The sequence below is a fragment of the Cucurbita pepo genome, chromosome 5 (genome assembly GCF_057944985.1).
Source record: "Cucurbita pepo subsp. pepo isolate OVF chromosome 5, ASM5794498v1, whole genome shotgun sequence".
NCBI classification, from domain to species: Eukaryota; Viridiplantae; Streptophyta; class Magnoliopsida; order Cucurbitales; family Cucurbitaceae; genus Cucurbita; species Cucurbita pepo.
The window spans coordinates 4,318,134-4,338,031 of NC_141802.1; the positions used below are offsets into that span (position 1 = coordinate 4,318,134).

Sequence of the window (19,898 nt, forward strand, 5' to 3'; positions counted from 1 at the left end):
ACCGTAAGAAGGTCCCCCGAAATCACACATCAGGCATGGACCCCGCATGAAAATACCATTTTACCCCTTGTTCTTCCTTTCCTCTCCCCTTCTCGGAGTCTTCTCAGAAGCCCCCTTTCTGAATCCCTTTATAAACTCTCCTTCCTCACTCCTAATTTTCCACTCAAAAAATTCTTTTCTTCTTCTTCTTCTTCTTCAAATTTCAACTCCGTTAATGGCTTCCGGCGACGACGCTTCGACCTTAGATTTCATTAGACAACACCTTCTCAGCGACTTCAACTCCATTGAAGCCTTCGCTTCAAATCTCGATTTCATCAACAATAATGGACTCACACCTCAAATCCCCGTTGCCCCTTCAAAGATCGGTCACCGCCGTCCCTCTCTCAACGTCATGATTCCACCCAAGACCCACTCTGTCCAATCCCCTGCAGCAGCGACGGCGACGGTTACGACATCTTCTGAGGTAAAATCCGATGTGGGTCTGAGTCAGCATTACAGGGGGGTTCGCCGGCGGCCATGGGGGAAGTTTGCAGCGGAGATTCGGGACCCCAATAAACGTGGAGCTCGTGTTTGGCTTGGAACTTACGATACTGCAATTGAAGCTGCCAAAGCTTATGACAGAGCTGCTTTTAAGATGAGAGGAAGTAAGGCGATTTTGAATTTTCCTCTTGAGGCTGGAAAGGAAGCAGAGGAGCCGCCGTCCACGGCAGCTGTTGGCCGGAAAAGGAGGAGGGATGGTGAGGTTGGGGAAATGGAGAATAAGGTTGTGAAGAAGGAGGAGGAGTCGTCGGCAACAAATGAAATCGGAGTTCCGGCGGCCATTTGTCCTCTAACGCCGTCTTGTTGGGCGCCGGTTTGGGACAATGATGGGAAGGGGATTTTCAGCGTTCCGCCGTTATCGCCTCATCGGTTAATAGGATATCCTCAATGCACCGTCACATAAAATTTCTCCAAAAATAAAATTAAAAAAAAAAAAAAACTCGTTAACTTAGTGATGGCGAATTCGATCCTTATCCAAGTTAACGATATATATATATATATATATATATATATGTTTGAAGGGGTTTGATTTATTTATTCATTTATTGAATTGGGAAATTTTTATATTTTGTTTTATGGAACCATCAAACATCGATCAACGATGTATTGTAAAGGTTTAATGCTTGTTTATGAAATTATTGCTTTTTTTTTCTTACATTTCTTTCATTTTAATTTTTAAAAATAAAAATTAAATAATCATCGAACGTGTAATTGCTCATATATATATATATATATATAATATTATCTCACTCGCTTTTATTATATAGTTTATTAAAAGATGTGTTGATTGGTATCTTGTAGTGAGAATGTTCTACTAATTGGTAAAGTATGGTTAAGAAAAGACGATCTCGTTTGACCATTGATCAAAATGTTTAATATAAAAAAGTCTCGAATGGAAAGTTAAGCCGGAATTTTTATTTTCATTACCAAAATTAAGATTAGAAAGTTTGAGATTGGGTTAATTTATTGTCACGTATATAACTTAAATGTGTAATAGCCAACCCTTGAATTTTCATTTTTGTATTTATATTTTTTTAAAAAATTAAAAATTTATGTGTTTATTAGGGACGTTTGTTTTAAAATTTTAAAATCTTTTGGATTCAAATGTAAAAATTTAGAGAGTGCATCAATACGGACATACTCGATTTAGATGTACCCACTTGACTTTTAAAACAAAAACCTCTCAACTTGCATGAAAATGACATTTTTATCCCTCTTAGTTGTCTCGACCTTTTCTTCTTCCTTCGGTCCATTCCATACCCCACTTTTTGCTTATTTCGCGTCTTATTGGACCATCCAAAACAAAAAATTATGACGATTGAATTGTCTTAATTTGATTTAAATCACATTTGATCTTAATTTTGATTTTAATTTGTCTCATTTAATACTTTTCATTAAATGTTGACACAATAAGTATAATTAGTTAAGGAGAATTAATAAAAATAGAATCTATAACAAATTCACAAAAATCTAACACGCTTCAAAACTCGATCCGTTTTGGAGCTCTTTCTATTTTTCAACTAAAATAATTAAAACAATATTAAAAGTGGGTAAGAAATTTGCATATAATAGTGGATAACACGAAAGACTTATTATAAGATATGATTAAGCCCGTAAATGGATGGGAAGAAGAAGTGAACACAGCGATAGCGACATTGAGAGGAAGAGATAAACTTGAAGTGCTATGACAAGTAAGGCTCGGTCCCACTCATTGAAAATTTAATTTTAAATTTAATAATTTTTGAAATTTTAACTTTTCGTTTAATAAAATTTTAATTTTTTTTCAAATAAATAGAAAAAAATCAAGAAAATTTTATAATTTAGAAATTGACAAAACAATCTTTAAAACCCAAAATTTATAAGATATTTTAAAAGGTTTATCTTCATATATTATATTAAAGAAATAAGTAATAGTTATCCAAAATAATTTTTGAAGTTCCATATTTACCCTTGCATAATTGAAGAGAAGTAGAATTAGGTGTGTGTGTGGTGTGTAGACATTATCGTAATTTCCCCCACTATAAATCTGTCCAAAACGCATCTCCTTTTTAACGAAATCACAAAAAATGGAACTGCGAGAAGAAGACGATTTCTCACGATTGAAGTTCATCCAACGCCATCGTCTCCAAGACTCCGATTCCTTCCGCACTCTCCTGGATTTCGAGTTCCCGTTACCATCCGCCTTCTTCTCTCTCCCGTCGATCAAATTCGAATTCGAAGATTTTGAGTTCATGAAGAAACCGTCGGAAGAGGAAGAGCCTCCGATTCAGAAGCCGGAACAATCGGAGCGATCGAGCTCTCCAGAAGTGGCGATGGCGGAAGAGGTGTCGAGTTCCGACGGCGGGAGGAAGTACAGAGGTGTACGACGGCGGCCGTGGGGGAAGTTCGCGGCGGAGATTCGAGATCCGAGTAGAAAAGGGAGTAGGGTTTGGTTGGGGACTTTCAATTCGGATGTTGACGCGGCTAGGGCTTACGATTCGGCTGCGTTTAAAATGAGGGGAAGAAAGGCTAAGTTGAATTTTCCGTTGGATGCCGGGAAGTCTGAGCCGCCGCCGCCGCCAGGAAATGGGCGGAACAGGAGAAGAGAAACGAAAGTAAATTAACTGAGGTAAAAAAAAAAAAAAAAAAAAAATTTTACTGTCAAATCCCCCAAATTGGAGCCTCTCATGTATATTTTTAAGCATGTAGATAAATATAGTTGGTTAAAATATTAAATTATAAATTTAATTAGGTAGGTTTAGTTTTAATTTTAAAATTTTCAATTTCAATTTAGTGTTAGAATATATAATTTTAACTAGAAAAATAAGTATATTAGATGTTTAAATTCCGGCTCAAGTAAAAAGAATTAAAAAAAAAAAAAAACAGTTAAAAAAAAAAATACATTACTCCAATAGTTTAAATTTAAATAAAAAAGAATTAAAAAATATAAATTTTACAGTAGTACTCTTTGAACACCTGTTAAAAATTTAAATAAAAACTTAATCGAGAAGATTGAAAGTCCCCCGATCCTTTAAGTCTCGTCAAATCCCCGACCCTTCCGATTCTCATCTCAAAATGCTCCGCCGAAAACCACCCAAAATCATCACCCGGTCCACCACCGCAGCCGCCGCCAAACCACTCGTCGATAACGACGATCTCTTACTCGAGATCTTTCTCCGCTTACCCATCAGATCACTTCTACGATTCAAATCCGTCTCAAAACGATGGCTCTCCCTAATTTCCGATCCCAATGTCTGTCACCGTCGATCCGCTTTTCAGCCACTCACTCCTCCTTCAGTTATCTTGTTCCGTCCATACTGCAGTCGTTTTTCCCCAGGATCCGATCTCGACTATATGGACCCAAATGCGCCTCGGGTGCCGTCCAGATCCCTTGAACCTACTATCTCGGAATGTAGAATTGTAATCCTGCAATCCTGTAACGGCTTGTTCTTGGGCAGATCATGCGAGAATAATGTTTATTACGTATACAATCCAACAACGAAGCAGTACAAAAAGCTTCCGCTGCTTCAGATAATCATAACCTCAGAAGTCGGGGTTTCGATATAAATTTCGTCATGTGACTCTGGAGTTAAGTCTATTTGCATGAAAGATGAAAGCTCACATAATTTCGTGTTAATGGGAAATTTGACGGAAGCTCCATGGGATTCTATGAAGGATGTAATAGTCACCCATCAGGGTTAATTGAGTTTCTTGATGCATTTAGCTTAACGTATCTACTTTTCGAGGTCTATTAAGTTATTTTATTTCCTGCGCAAAGGTAAGGGTGTCCAGGCTCTAGGATGTACATAGCATGTATGGAGGAGTCATTGCTCTCTATAGTTAACATCTCAAACCTCTCTATGACTCCTCTCAAATCTCTCAATGACTCCACCCATGTCAGCACTAGCCAGTAGTTCCTCTAATGACACCCAACAATCTGCCTATTCCTACGCCATTACGAGCTAGAATAGTGCAAGACAGGCTCCACACTAAACACAACCAGACCTCTCCTAGTAATACATTTTATGTCCTACAAGTCCTACCTGAGTTATGTCCAAGAATATAAGGTAATAAGGGTAGCAGTAGTAGCTCTTCTAATCCTACAAAAGTTCATTCACTCCAAATTCTTACAACCGTCCCTTGGCCTTGTTCAACGGGCCAACAAGCTGTTTACTCAAAGGCTAAACCCCTTCGATGCATTAAAAGCACCAAATAAAAATCCATAAGACTAATCGAAAACCACAGGGGATGGCAGAAAATGAACAGTTCATCATGAGTATTGAAGAAAACTTACTGGTTGAAGGCTCAGCAAGTGGCCTGAGTATCGTACACAGCCCCCACAAGCTGCTGCAAGCATCTTTTTCATCAGCCACCTATTCCAGTGGGGGTCAAGCCTTGTCCTTCCCGAACTGTGTCCTTCTTAGCACCGTCAATCCACTCACAAAATCTCTTGCCCCTGCTCCTTCAGCTTTATACAAGAAAAGCAAAAGGGTTACTACCCACAATTTTCTCCTTTTGAAGAGAAAAGAACAGAGGAAAAAACGTGGCCATTATATGCATTGTTCCATAAAAGAACAGAGGGAAGTTCGAAGCTTACTTAGTCGAGAAGGAAGTTCGAAACTTACTTAATGAAGATCGAAAGGGTGGTCTCATAGCTTCCTCTGCCATCTTCATCCAATCCCCAGCAATCATCTCGTCAAACTCCAGAACTTTCCTGCCCAGATCCTTCCGATTCTCATCTCAAAATGCTCCGCCCCGATGCACTCAGAATCAAAACTCATTTCTCCTCCTCCGCCGCCGCTGCCGCCGGATCACTCGCCAATAACGACGATCTTTTAGTCGAGATCCTTGTCCGCTTACCCATCCCATCAGTTCTACGATTCAAATCCGTTTCAAAACGTTGGCTCTCCCTAATTTCCGATCCCAATTTCTCTCACCGTCGAATCACTTTTTATCCGCCTACTCCTTCAGGCATCTTCTTGACCCGTCATTTCTGGCGTCCTGTTCCCCGTGGATTTGGTTTCGTCGTTCTGCGCCCAAATCCGCCTAAGGTGCCGTTTGAATCTCTTGAACCTTCTGTGCCGAAGCGTAGAATTGAAATCCTGCAATCCTGTAACGGCTTGTTGTTGTGTTGCAGCTACGGTAGACGGTATGGGAAGAACACTTATTACGTTTACAATCCAATGACGAAGCAATACACAACGCTCCCAAGGCTTCAGATGTCCAAAAACAAAGTAACCATTGGCCCTAATTTAGCATACAATCCAATACGATCATCAAATTACAAAGTCGTTTGCGTTCGAAGATTAGATTCCGAAAACTTCCAAATCAAGATTTACTCACATGATTCTGGCTCCTGGAGGTCCTGGTGCAAGGTTGCGTTCCCATTTTCATTCAGCTTTCAATACGAACATGGAGTGTATTGGAACGGAGCGGTTCATTGGCTAACCGGTTGGGGAAACATCGTTTACTTGGATATGAGCGAAGAGAAACTCCATGAAATGGCAATACCTTGTGCTTCCAATATAGAAGAGTACCTTGGAAACTGTTGCGAGCATCTTTATTGGATTGGTAGGGTTGATCAAGATGTGGAATTGATTGTGTTCGAGATGGAAGATGATCGTTGCGGGTGGTTTGTGAAGTATAGGGTTGATCTTCAATGTGTGTCTAGTTTGTTCTCAGATCTGGGTTATGCTGAAATACCGGCGTGGTACCCCAAGTTCAGGGTGATCGCCATTGTTGATCAGAGCGAGGTGGGGGAGGAGCCGTATGTTGTTTTACTGATTGGCGAGACTGCCGTACGAGTGGATGCGAACAGCGGGAGGTTTGAAAGGTTGGTGTCCATTGTAAAAAATAGACGATCCGCCCAAAATCAAGGGCGGGGTCAAATAATTCGTGCCCATTTCTACATTGAAAGTCTTGCATGTGTTTAGTTCAAATTAATATCTTAAAGATTTTAATTCTACCCGACCACATTTATTTTATGTCCGATAAATTTGTTGATATCTAGTGTAACGGCACAAAAGTTGAAAGTTAAAACTTCAAGAGCCTGAGATACTAAAGGAGAGAGATCTTGAAAGATGAAGTTAAAAGTTTAAGAGCCTATTAAATACTAAAGGAGATAGATCTTGAAAGATAAAGTGTAGCAAACAATGAGATAGTAATCAACAATAGCATAAAACGGGTGACTCAAAGGAGTAATTCAATCATTAGAAAGCATAGAAATATACATTAAGAATTTAAAATGCATAGTCGGTTAGTGAAGTTAGTGAACGCGGCTGTACAAATGATTATAAATAATTTCAATATTAGAATATAAAATAGAGACAATGACTCAGATCTAATGGTTCTCTTGCAACGACACAACTCCTGCACTGTCACGACCCAAAATAAATAACCTCAAGTCGTGACTAACAATGACTATGACGTATAGTGTGTACGCGAGAAAATCAAAGAAAACATTATTTAAAAAAAAAACGTATTGTTTATTTCGCAAGGAAAGTGTTTCGATACAAAAAGGATTTATGTGACTCGTTATAGACAAGGAAAGAAACAAGAAAGACAAAGTTTACTATTCAGTAAAACTAGACTGACGCCTCGGGACACGCTTCCTCTGTGACAACTCACGTCGATCAACGCGCCCTCTCTTGACCCGACACCTCACGTACCTGAAAAAGAAAGGTATAGCGAGAATGAGTATAAAATTATACTCAGTAAGCCACCTACTTGTAGGCTCTCGTCGCACCCTAAACTTAACAAACAACTACGGACTTTCCTTTGGCTTTAGAACATTTGGTTCTGGTCTTAGCTCATTAGGGCTTCCCCTTGGGACTTGTCCCTTCGGGCTTCTTTGGTTCATAGTCCGTCTATTTATACCCCTAGAGTTCCTTTTATGTTAACCTGTATTGGACTAGTGGCTTGCGAGTGGCTACCTCGGCATGGGTATGAGATTACCTGGTGTCTTGCCTAGGAAGTGAGCTGCAACCCCCTAGTCCCATGGTAATCCCCTGTATTTGGGAGGGCTAACCCCCCTATTCCATCCAGCTAAACGGTCAATTACGACGTGGGTATCCCATTCCCCATACTAAACAGCTATCATTACCACCGCGGATCATCTTTCTAGCCTTTAGTGCAGTTACGATGCTTCGAGTTCTTTTGGAAGTGGCTCCCTCATATGTAAGACTATCCCCTGACGGGAGTCTGAGAGTAACTATTTGAGTTTCACAATCTATTACAGCACGATTCTCGCCTAGCCAATCCATACCCAAAATGACATCGAAGTCGTGCATGCTTAGTACTATTAACACAACTTCTATGACACGTCCCGACACTATCACACTACCCCCCTTAACTCTATGAGTAGCCATTAATAACTCGTGAGCAGGGGTGGATACCGATAGAATGGTCTCTAAAGGTTCTTTTTCTAGGTGCGCTAAGTCAATGAATTCCTCAGACATAAACGAGTGTGTAGAATCTTAATTAAATAGTACAAAAGTCATATGTCCAAAGACGGGTAGTGTACCTATAACGACTGCGTCAGGTGCGTCGGCCTGCCTGCTTGTGGTGCATGGGCTATAGCTCGCCCCTGCTGCTGTTGGGTACCCCAGCCCCTTTGATTCCTTATTGCAAGTCGGTTAGTGTTAACATCTCTCTTTTGAGGACAGTTTGCTGCAAAGTGTCCCATTTGGCCACATTTATAACGTACATCAGTTCCCAGGCAACATTCTCCTAGGTGAGGACGCTGACACTTGGGACATTGATTTCTGTTCTGTACTGGGGCTCTTTCGCGATTGACAGTGCCACCACGAGAAAGTCTACCAGTCCTAGGATAGTTCCGATTAATCTGTTTCCCCCGAACTGCGGTATGGGATTTCTAGGCTGACCCTGACTGTAATTTGTCAGTACGAAGCGCATCAATGAGGGTCGTCATTTTAAGGGCTTCTGTATAATCTGTAGATGCCTGAGAGGCCACGTAACCTTTAATGTTCTCCCTTAGACCGGCGATAAAGCGTTCAGCCTTAAGGTCTTCCGTACTGACATATATAAGAGAATCTTGCCAATCTGTTGAATTCCAGATCATAATCCTCCACATATAGGTCACCCTATTTGAGTTCATGAAATGCTGCCTGCAGCTTCATTCTAGCAGCGACTGGATAGTATTTGCGGAGGTAGGCCTCTTTGAACTAACACCAAGAAATAGGCTCCCCAAGCGGTGCAATCATTTTTTTAGCACCCTTCCACCATAAATGAGCCTCTCCTTTCAACATATACGTTTCGCAATGTACCTGATATTCCAGCGGACAGTTCATGTAAAAGAAGGTTGTTTCCATAGCCTCGAGCCAATTTTCTGCTGCAATGGGATCTATTTTGCCACCTTTAAAGGAAGACGGGTTTTGCCTATAGAAGTCTCTAAGATAACGAGCCTCCACAGACATAGTCCTAGAGTCTCTGGTCCCTAGCAATGCTGTCTGTTGCATTGCTGTCTGTTGCAGCGTTGCCTGTTGTATTGCCTATTGCATTGTAGCCTAGTTAGTGACCAGTGTTTGCATCATCTGAGTCATTTGAGCCTGGTTTTCCATAGGGGTTAACATAAATGTCTGTAGTTGTAACACCCGCTCATCGTCAACGAGATTAACAGGAGTTACCATCAACAACGATAACATACTCTGACACCCAATCATAATCTCAAAATATTTATAAAAACATCTAGTAAAAACATTTAAAACCAGTACTTTTTAAAACTTATACGACCAAAATAAATTCTTGACAACGAAAGCATAATTACATAAATAGACCCAGACATGGATTCCCAGTAGTCTCTAGCCCGCTGGTCTCATCCTTGGTTGGCCTGCATCATCTAAATCTGGAAAGAAAAGATATAATAATTTTGATGAGTAATTAGATTACCAAGTAAGTAGCTAGCTTATCATTCAAGAGTTCATAACTAATCTTTTCAGGTGTTTTTAAGTTTTATTCGTCATTGACTCCTAGTTCTCTTATTAGGGTCATCTGTTCGTTAATGAGGTATCTCAGCTACCTCCAGCTTAGGTTATAGACTCTCTTTTGATATGCTTATCTAGAATTTTCGGACTCGTATGTAAGACTCGCTCTCGGTCAAATACGGCCCGTCTACTAATTTCTCTGGCGGCCTGTTTATCTCATATACCAACGGTCAGGAGTCCTCATGCTCCCTGACTTAGCACACAGCGCGTTGGCCAGGAACTCCGCGGGAATTAGTAGACTATCATACTCATATAAATAAGCCATAGCTCAACAACCAATAAGCATATCCTAAAGTCATAACCTTTCCATTAACATGCATAACATACTCACATTTACTGCATGCTTTCATACATGCATCATGTTTAGCACATAGAACATTCTTGCAATCATTTATATCATGCTTACATCACAGGCAAGCAGTCACAATATACAATAAACAGTCAATATCATCAAAGCTCGTCATAACATACTAAGCTCTTAATCAGGTAAACAACATACTCACATGTTGTAAAACAAGTTAAGAACTAGTTCAAAGATCGATATGCTACTTACTTGGTTTCGAACTCCTTTTTCCCCTTGAATGTACGTTTAATAGGTATTCCAACACAATTCCTTCCTATTAGACCTATATTTTATCAATTTCAACATAAGTATAGACCAATTTTGATAGGACAGGTCAAAAGGAGTCGAACGGGACAAACCGGGAGCCAAAATACCTGCTCACGCGCCAACACAAGATCGGGGGTTCGTTTCTCACGCGCCTGATCCGTGCACAGTAGCACTTCCACTAGCGGCCTCCCACGCGCCTCGCGTGTCCTTCATGCGCTCGTCTTCAACCTCTCTTTCTTGCAATTTTTCCCAAACTTTTCCTTTAATACCCGTTGTGTCCCCAAGCAAAATTTCATCTCTGCAGCTCGTATTTCGTTCTGATTTCTTCTACAACTTTATAGATCTCCTTACTACGGTTCTAACAAGCCCTATTCCATAATTTATTATGCAGTATGAACCAAGATATCGAGATTTAAAGGTTCAGTGATATGGGTTTTTCGTTACCTTCGAATCACCGTCCGATTCAGCTCGTGGCCGTATCCCCTTCCTCAAAGGATTCCTCAGCAACAACCTCTCTTCCTTTACCCTCGATTGATAACCAATTTTAAGCAACCAAAACTCGAATTCTCAGAATTTTTCCTCCTCTGTTTTCTGGGTTTTTCCCTATTCGCTATTCTTCGTTTTTCTTCCTTTTTAAAGCCTAATCAAGGCCCTAATACGCTTCCACACCCTCTACCAATCCATTCATCATTCCCACGCCTCCAGCCTACGCGTCCTTCGCCCCTCATCCTACTTTACAGCAGCTGCTTGACGCAGCAGCTTCGTTTTCACTTTTTTTTTTTTTAATTTTATTTTATTTTATTAATATTATTATTATTCACAAACACACAACAACAATACAAAATACATATTATCATTATTTTATGTTATTACATTATGTTATTACAGTAGTACATCTGTAGTGAGGTTAGTTGTTGGCTGCCTAGGTGGAACCTCTACATTATTGGTGGGCACTGGTGGGACCGCTTCAGGAGGAGGAGTAGTAGAGTCTGCGTCGGGTAATTCTTGAGTCACTGTCTTCTTTTGACTCATTCCTGACCTTGGTGCCCGTGGGATAGGACACTCAAACCATAGGGGCATTTCATCAACCTCCTCTTGAGGTTCAGGTACAGGTTGTTCCGCCTCAAGTGACGGGACATCAGTGTCTTGAGCAACTCTTCTTCTCCTTCTAGGTCCAGGCCCGAGACAGGTTCTACACCTCTTTGGTGCCATTTAGCTACCACAATAGAAAATTTTCGGTTACAATTCATTCAAGGTTCAACCTCTAGGAAATGTGCAGTACAACACAAGAGAACAGTCATGAAAAATTCTCTACTTAACATCTTAACTCTTAATTTCACAATTCAAATTCGTGAGACTGTCTGGTCGCAAGCGACACGTGATTGATGGGCGCGTCACAAAGGATAAGACTCTCTAACCTAAGTGTCTACAGGACCTATGTCCTGGTGCTCTGATACCAAATTTGTCACGACCCAAAATAAATAACCTCAAATCGTGACTAACAATGACTATGACGTATAGTGTGTAAATGAGAAATTCAAGGAAAACATTATTTAAAAAGAAACGTATTGTTTATTTCTCAAGGAAAGCGTTTCGATACAAAAAGGATTTATGTGACTAGTTATAGACAAGGAAAGAAACATGAAAGACAAAGTGTACTATTCAGTAAAACTAGACTGACGCCCCGGGACACGCTTCCTCTATGACAACCCACATCGATCAACGCGCCCTCTCTTGACCCGACACCTCACGTACCTGAAAAAGAAAGGTATAGCGAGAATAAGTATAAAATTATACTCAATATGCCACCTACTTGTAGGCTCTCGTCGCACCCTAAACTTAACAAACAACTACGGACTTTCCTTTGGCTCTAGAACATTTGGTTCAGGTCTAGGTTCATTAGGGCTTCCCCCTTGGGACTTGTCCCTTCGGGCTTCATTGGTTCATAGTCCTTCTATTTATGCCCCTAGAGTTCCTTTTATGCTAACCTGTATTGGACTGGTGGCTTACGAGTGGCTACCTCGGCATAGGTATGAGATTACCTAGTGCCTTGCCTAGGAAGTGAGCTGCAACCCCCTAGTCCCATGGTAATCCCCTGTATTTGGGAGGGCTACCTCCCCTATTCCATCCAGCTAAACGATCAATTACGACGTGGGTATCCCATTTCCCATACTCAACGGCTATCGAGTCCTGATCAAGAACCCGTTGGTCCCCCAGAAGCTATAACACCATCCACACACAAGTAGCCTAAGGGTACTCTAGAGGTGGTTCGTATGCCATGATGGTCTGTTAGACTACTAGGGAAAGGTTAAGTCTATTCCTTGGTGACTTGTCGTTCTAACCACAAATCCCTAGACTTTATTATACCTGTGGGTCACGGAAATTAACTGAATAGGCAACTACTATCATCCAATATCACCATACAAAATAAACATACATGCTCAATGGGGCGATAACATCCATCAACTCCCGGAGCGCAGATTTCACAAATTCCCATCCTCCTTTCCACATGAAATATACATATTCATAATGAGCGGAAACTTACAGCATAACAGCAGTACTCAGGTAATTCTCATAATAATTCACACCATACATCTTACTTTTAATAATCAATTACCTACGATCAATAACGGAAAGCTATGACCTAAGATAATTAAACTAGCATGCATGCATTCCAAGCGACTCCTATAAGTATTACTTCCTAAAATTTCGTGTGTGACTTACCTGGATGATACGTGTCCTAACGCAGCGTTTCCACGCAATTGGCGTATCAAAAGGTAGTGATTTTTCCTCAATTAGGTGCTATTTCATATAGAATGGAGTTAGGATTGAAATTGGGTGGAAAATAGGGAAAACAGAAGTCGAACGGGTAAAAAATGGGCTTACACGCGCTGGGGTGCAATCACCCGCAGGTTCTACGCGCGAGTGTCATGCGCCCAAGATTTTCTATAGTCGCAAATCGTCGGTTCAGTTTGGAAACAGTGGTTTGGGTGGACCGCGGGTCGTCGGTTTGGTTCGTTTCGCCGCGCGGGTACCGGGTCAGTCGAGGGACGCGGGTCTGGTTGCGTTGCCGGGGACGCGTCGTAGGAAGGTTGGAGCTGCATTTTCCGAGGCAGCGTTCGACGCATGTGCAGAGGTGGATGGTGCACACGATCCTCTAGCCGGTTGACACGTGGCACGTCGTCGGCTTCTCTCTCCTCCTAGCATAAAACAAGATTTCCGATTAGTTTTCCGACGTTCTTCTCATTTTTTCTATCTCTCGATTCTTAATCCAAAACGTAATGACTTCTTCAACAAAGTTTTAGATCATACTTCAACCTACGTGCCAATATTTTTTTCTTGATTTTTACTTAATCATACAATGAGTTATGAGCGTCGGAAAGAGGTCCGATAACATCCTTACCGTTCTTGGAAAGATTCTCAGATCTCGACGTTTCGTCTAATTTCCTCACAAAATTAGTGGCGGATCTTCCTTAGATGAAGGTAGTAAACTTAAACACTCTATTCCCAAACAAAAATCTCAGATCTGAAGAGTATCGTTCGAGATCTTACCTTGCGGGTTTTCTTTCGGATCTTGACGAAAGAGGAGGAAATCTCAACAACACGAGTCTTTCTTCTCTCCAAGAAGAACTGCAGAGTGTAGGGTCTTAGTAGGGAATGGATTTCGTCGGTGATTCTCTGACGAAGACTCCGGCGTTTCACTTTTCTCTCTAAACTTTCTCTCAACCTTCTTTCTCACACTCTCTCTTTTGCATGTATTCTGTGGAGAACCCTTAAGACTCCTATAATGTGTTGAGAGGTAAAATGCCCACTTTGCCCCTTGAACTTTGACAGACTTTTTTTTTATTTTTATTTTTATTATGCACACTCTTGTAATCAACCATTCATCCACAACTCATTTGAAAAACAAAGAGTAGCAAGAGTGAGTATAAAAAATATTCAATATGCAACCTACTTGTAGGCTCTCATTGAAGCGTCTCGTATTCCGTGTTTACTTAAGGCTATGTGTTCAATAAGATTCCAAGAGTTAGCCAATTCTACGACATTGTGTTCAATATAGCCCTATGACTCGTATAGTCATCTACTCTACTTATATTTTAAGGATATATGTCACTCAACTTAGTTAAGTTGGATTTTAGGGTGCATTAGCTCCTTGTCTCTACTTTTCAAGGTCCATCTAGTCATCGTGTTTTCTGCGCATAGTTTAGGGTGCTCTTACCTATCTTGGGCTCTAGGATGGATCTAGCATGTATGGGGGTCGTTGCTCTCTACAAGTAACCTCTCAAGTCTCTTTGTAACTCCACATGTGCCTACTATTGAGCGCTAGTTGGAAGCTCCCCTAATGTCACCCAACAAGCTCCCTATTCCCATGTTCTTCCAAGCTGGAATAACGCAAGACATGCTCCCCACTTAGCACAACCAAATCTCCTCCGGCAGTGGGTGACATGTAATCTTATAATACCACGTAGACTCTAATCCATCGAGGTAATTCATGTAATGCTAAAAAAAGAAAGAAAAAAAAAAAAGTCGGTCAAAGCCCAAGGGGGCAAAATGGACATTTTACCCCTCAGCCCATTATAGGGGTTTGGAGGGTTCTCCACAGAAAACCTGCAAAAGAAAGAAGTGTGAGAAAGAAGGTTGAGAGTAAGCTTGAGAGAGAAAAGAGAGTCGTCGGAGTTTCGTCGGAGAATCACCGACGAAATCCATTCCCTACTAAGATCTACACTCTAGAGTTCTTCTTGGAGAGAATCTAGACTTGCGTTGTAGAGATTTCCTCCTCTTTCGTCAAGATCCGAAAGAAAACCCGCAAGGTAAGATCTCGAACGATACTTTTTAGATCTGAGATCTTTGTTTGGGAGTAAAGTGTTTAAGTTAGACTACCGTCATCCAGAAGACCCGCCACTGATTTTGTGAGAAAATCGGACGAAACGTCGAGATCTGAGAATCTTTCCAAGAACGGTAAGGATGTTACCGGACCCTTTTCCGACGCTCATAACTCGTCGTATGATTAAGTAAAAATCAAGAAAAAAATATTAGCACATAGGTTGAAGTACGATTTAAAACTTTGTTGAAGAAGTCATTAATTTCTGGATTAAGAATCAAGAGATAGAAAATGGGAAGAACGTTGGAAAACTAATCGGAAACCTTGATTTTCTACTAGGAAGAGAGAGAAGCCGCCGATGTGCCACGTGTCAACCGACTAGAGGACCGCGTGCGCCAACCACCTTCGAACACGCGTCGAACACCGCCTGGGAAAATGCGGCCCCTAACCTCCCTGCGACACGCGTCCCCGACAACGCAACCTAACCCGCATCCCTCGGCTGACCCGGTACCCACACGGCGAAACGAACTGAACCGACAACCCGCGATCCACCCGAACCACTGTTTTCGAACCGAACCGACGACCCGCGACTGCAGAAAATCCTGGGCGCATGACACTCGCGCGTGGAACCTGCGAGTGGTTGCACCCCAGCGCGTGGAAGCACGTGTAAGCTCATTTTCGACCCATTCGACTTCTGTTTTCCCTATTTTCCTCCTGATTCCAATCCTAACTCCATTTTATATGAAATAGGACATAATTGAGGGAAAATCACTACCTTTTGATATGCCAATTGTGTGGAAACGCTGCGTTAGGGCGCGCATCATCCAAGTAAGTCACCACACGGAATTTTAGGAAGCAATACTTGTAGGAATCGCTTAGAATGCATGCACGCTAGTTTAATTATCTTAGGTCATAGCTTTCCATTATTGATCGTAGGTAATCGATTATTAAAAATAAGATGTATGTTGTGAAAGATTATGAGTATTACCTGAGTACTGCTGCTATGCTTTAAGTTTTCGCTTATTATGTATATGTACATTTTCATGCTGAAAGGAGGATGAGAAATTGTGAACTCTGCGCTCCGGGAGTTGATGGATGTTATCGCCCCGTTGAGCTTGTATGTTTACTTTACATGAAACATGTTTGATGACTTTGGATGATAGTTATGTACGTACCCAGTTAGTTTTCATGACTCGCACTTATGATTAAGTCTAGAAATTCTTGGTTAGAGTAACAAGACACTAAGGTATAGACCTAATCCTTGCCCTAGTAGAGCAACAGACCACCACGGTGTCACGGTCATGCTCGTCCAGGGCATGTTGCCCATGGCCGCATGCCCATGACAAGCCAACCCTTGTCATGTCTTTTCATTCTAGTGTTTTTCCTTTTGTAATTCTAGGGCGTATGACGCCTCAAAAATATCATGTCTAGGCCTGCCAGACTTAAAATGGCTCAGAATGTACTATAGGGGGATATGACTAGTTGTCAACTTCTCCCTACCTAAGGTTATATATGCTAAGTCCTTGTTATCTTTCTCTTGCTTGCTTATATAACGTCTCTTTCCAAAATCTCTCTTTCTAAAATCTCTCTCTCCTTGTTTTCTAAAACCTTCTTTTAAAACCGAGGCTAGAAGCTTGATCGTACGTCGCTTGGCCGTAGGCGACGCAAGAACAAATTGGCTTAAGCTCACTTGTCGCTGGAAAGTGAGTGCCGCACAATCGCTAGTCCGCTGCCTTCGAAAGCGCGATTGTGTCAAGTGGTATCAGAGCTTTGTTAGCTCCGTAACGTCATAAAGACCGAGATCATGTCGACGTCAAAGTCGACACCCAAAGCACAAGCCGACCGGCTTACGCTAATAGAGGAGGAAATGTTGTTCCTCAAAGAAGTCCCTGACACGCTCTGGTTCCTGGAAAAGCAGGTGAGCGAACTGAGCGAGAAAGTCGTAGAAGTCGATGCAATGGGCAACCGCCTGGATGGATTGCCAATCGCAGAACTGATGTTTCGAGTGACCTCGCTCGAAGAAAGAGTTGCTCCTACGAGCAGCCCAAAATCGTCTGGTAGTCCGGATAGCTCTGTCACGCACAAAGAGGGACATGGCGAAGAGTTCGACGTACTACAAAATACAATGATGAGTTTGTTCAATGGATTAGCTGATGAATTCAGAACAACAATCGACGACCTCCAAGACAGGATGACCGCCATGAGCACTCGAATTGAAGTGACCATGAAAGCCGTGGAGGGCGTCACGGCTAGGCAAACTAATGCAGGATCCAACAAACTAAGGTTCCCAGACCCTAGAGCCTTCAAAGGGAATCGGGACGCCAAGGGTTGAAAAACTTCATCTTTGATGTCGAACAGTACTTCAAGGCCACGAAGGCTTGTACCGACGACAAGAAGCTGACCGTAGCCGCGATGTATCTCATAGACGACGCCAAACTGTGGTGGCGTACGAAGGTGCAAGACATCGAGGATGGATTATGCACCATCGACTCATGGGAGGACCTCAAGAGAGAGTTGAGGGAACAATTCCTCCCCGAAAACGCAGGACATATAGCAATGGAGAAAATAGTAGCCCTGAAACACACTGGAAACATACGGGACTATGTCAGACAGTTCTCAACCCTGATGCTAGATATCAGGGGCACAGCAGAGAATGATAAGGTGTTCTTCTTTATAAATGGGCTACAGCCATGGGCCAAAACGAAGATACATGAGAACAAGGTCCAAACCCTAGCTGCCGCAATGGCCTGCGCCGAGAGACTCGTAGACTGTGGGAATGAAGCAGGATCCCAAAGAAGAATGACACCAGCCCCAAACAATGGGTGCAAAACATACAGGCCACAAGGTCATCGAAATGGAAGCCCCAACAGACCGAGCGGATGGACGGATAGACCTCCTCAAAACAACCAAGCGGGGACATCTCGAGGGCCTTACCATCAAAAGAACCACCCGACGACGCCTTTGCAATGCATACTGTGTAAAGGCCCCCACAAGGTATCCTACTGTCCTCATCGGGTCTCTCTCACTGCGCTCCAAGTGTCCATTCAAGAGAGCAATGAGGCAAGGGTCGAGACTATGCTAGACAAGAAAGAAGATCACGACAACCCCCGAATGGGCGCACTCAAATTCTTGTCAGCCCTCCAACGGAAAGTCGAACCGAAGGAGATAATAGAGAAAGGGCTCATGTTCGTAGAAGCAACCATAAATTCTCGATCGAGCAAGAGCACTCTGATAGACTCTGGAGCAATTCACAACTTCATTGCCGATCAAGAAGCCCGAAGATTGGGACTCACCATAGGAAAGGACCCGGGGAAGATGAAAGCTGTCAACTCCGAGGCCTTGCCTATTGTGGGAGTTTCCAAAGGAGTCCCCTTCAAAATAGGGGGCTGGACTGGAGAGCTAGACCTTGTCGTGGTTCGCATGGACGACTTCAACGTGGTACTTGGGATGGAGTTCCTCCTAGAACACAAGGTCATCCCAATGCCACTGGCCAAATGCTTGGTGATCACCGACCGCAACCCCACAGTAATACCTGCAAGCATCAAGCAACCCGATAATCTTCGAATGATCTCGGCCATACAGCTGAAAAGGGGACTCGCGCGAGGAGAACCTACATTCATGGCCATACCACTGATGGAAGAAGCAACCACCGAAGAGACTGTCCTAGAGGAAATCAAGGAAGTACTAAACAGCTATACCGACATAATGCCACTCAAACACTACCACCTCGTCGAGGCATTGACCATGAAATCGAACTTCTTCCCGAGGTTAAACCGCCAGCAAAGAACGCATATCGGATGGCTCCGCCCGAGCTAGCTGAATTGAGGAAACAACTAGATGAGTTGCTGAAGCGGGATTCATTTGCCCGGCAAAGGCACCTTATGGAGCCCCCGTACTGTTCCAGAAGAAGAAGGATGGGACGTTGCGTCTGTGCATAGACTATAGAGCCTTAAACAAGGTGACTGTACGCAACAAATACCCTCTGCCAAAATATCCGACTTGTTCGACCAACTTCACGGGGCCAAGTACTTCATGAAGTTGGACTTACGATCAGGGTATTATCAAGTACGTATTGCCGAAGGGGACGAACCCAAGACGACGTGCGTGACAAGATATGGGGCATTTGAATTCCTGGTAATGCCCTTTGGCTTGACGAACGCCCCAACTACTTTCTGCACGTTGATGAACCAGATTTTCTACAAATACCTGGATCAGTTCGTCATAGTATACCTCGACGACATCGTTGTTTACAGCACAACCCTCGAGGAACACAAAGTGCACTTGAAGCTGGTGTTTGACAAGCTACGGCAGAACCAACTGTATGTGAAGAAAGAGAAATGTGCCTTCGCACAAACATGCATCAACTTCCTTGGACATGTCGTCAGGTGTGGACAAATTAGTATGGATAGCGACAAGATAAAAGCTATCCAAGACCGGAAGGTTCCTACTTCCGTATCTGAGTTGCGGTCCTTCTTAGGATTAGCCAACTACTATAGGCGGTTTGTCGAAGGGTTTTCACGACGAGCCGCCCCATTGACAGAGCTGTTGAAGAAAGATCACCCTTGGTCGTGGTCGAATGATTGTCAAATGGCCTTTGAAAATCTGAAATCAACCATGACGAGGGGTCCTGTCCTCGGGTTGGTAGATGTCACAAAGCCATTTGAAATAGAAACCGATGCTCTTTGCTCTAGGTGGGGTCCTTATTCAAGAAGGTCACCCCATCGCTTACGAAAGTCGAAAGCTCAACGATGCCGAACGAAGATACACTGTCTCCGAGAAAGAAATGCTGGCTGTAGTCCATTGCCTTCGAGTCTGGAGACAGTATCTCTTGGGATCGCAGTTCGTAGTGAAGACGGATAACAGCGCCACTTGCCACTTTTTTGATCAACCAAAATTAATAGCAAAACAAGCCCGGTGGCAGGAGTCGTTGGCCGAATTCGACTTC

General features: G+C 42.6%; 3 protein-coding genes across 3 annotated transcripts; all 3 read left to right on the forward strand.

Annotated features, from left to right (window-relative positions):
- Positions 1–158: 158 nt before the first annotated feature.
- Positions 159–1,026, forward strand: LOC111794641 (ethylene-responsive transcription factor ERF105). Its single transcript, XM_023676730.2, has one exon. The coding sequence runs from the start codon at positions 215–217 to the stop codon at positions 941–943; it is 729 nt and encodes a 242-aa protein (XP_023532498.2). The 5' UTR covers positions 159–214; the 3' UTR covers positions 944–1,026.
- A 1,552-nt stretch (positions 1,027–2,578) lies between these two features.
- On the forward strand, positions 2,579–3,262 carry LOC111795030 (uncharacterized). The gene has a single exon (XM_023677253.2). The coding sequence runs from the start codon at positions 2,607–2,609 to the stop codon at positions 3,141–3,143; it is 537 nt and encodes a 178-aa protein (XP_023533021.1). The 5' UTR covers positions 2,579–2,606; the 3' UTR covers positions 3,144–3,262.
- A 148-nt stretch (positions 3,263–3,410) lies between these two features.
- Positions 3,411–6,458, forward strand: LOC111795029 (F-box protein At5g07610). The gene is made up of 3 exons (XM_023677252.2): positions 3,411–4,080; positions 4,765–5,010; positions 5,175–6,458. Exons 1-3 carry the CDS (start codon positions 3,595–3,597, stop codon positions 6,450–6,452), a joined length of 2,010 nt encoding a protein of 669 aa, XP_023533020.2. The 5' UTR covers positions 3,411–3,594; the 3' UTR covers positions 6,453–6,458.
- The last annotated feature ends 13,440 nt before the right edge of the window (positions 6,459–19,898 follow it).

What these genes read in the sequence shown, in the direction of transcription:
- LOC111795029 (XM_023677252.2), top strand. Translation starts at nt 3,595, where the DNA reads ATGCTCCGCCGAAAACCACCCAAAATCATCACCCGGTCCACCACCGCA. An exon ending in CCTCAGAAGTCGGGGTTTCG is followed by an intron (nt 4,081 to 4,764) that starts ATATAAATTTCG and finishes CGAAAACCACAG; the next exon opens with GGGATGGCAGAAAATGAACA. An exon ending in TATACAAGAAAAGCAAAAGG is followed by an intron (nt 5,011 to 5,174) that starts GTTACTACCCAC and finishes GTGGTCTCATAG; the next exon opens with CTTCCTCTGCCATCTTCATC.
- LOC111794641 (XM_023676730.2), top strand. Translation starts at nt 215, where the DNA reads ATGGCTTCCGGCGACGACGCTTCGACCTTAGATTTCATTAGACAACAC.
- LOC111795030 (XM_023677253.2), top strand. Translation starts at nt 2,607, where the DNA reads ATGGAACTGCGAGAAGAAGACGATTTCTCACGATTGAAGTTCATCCAA.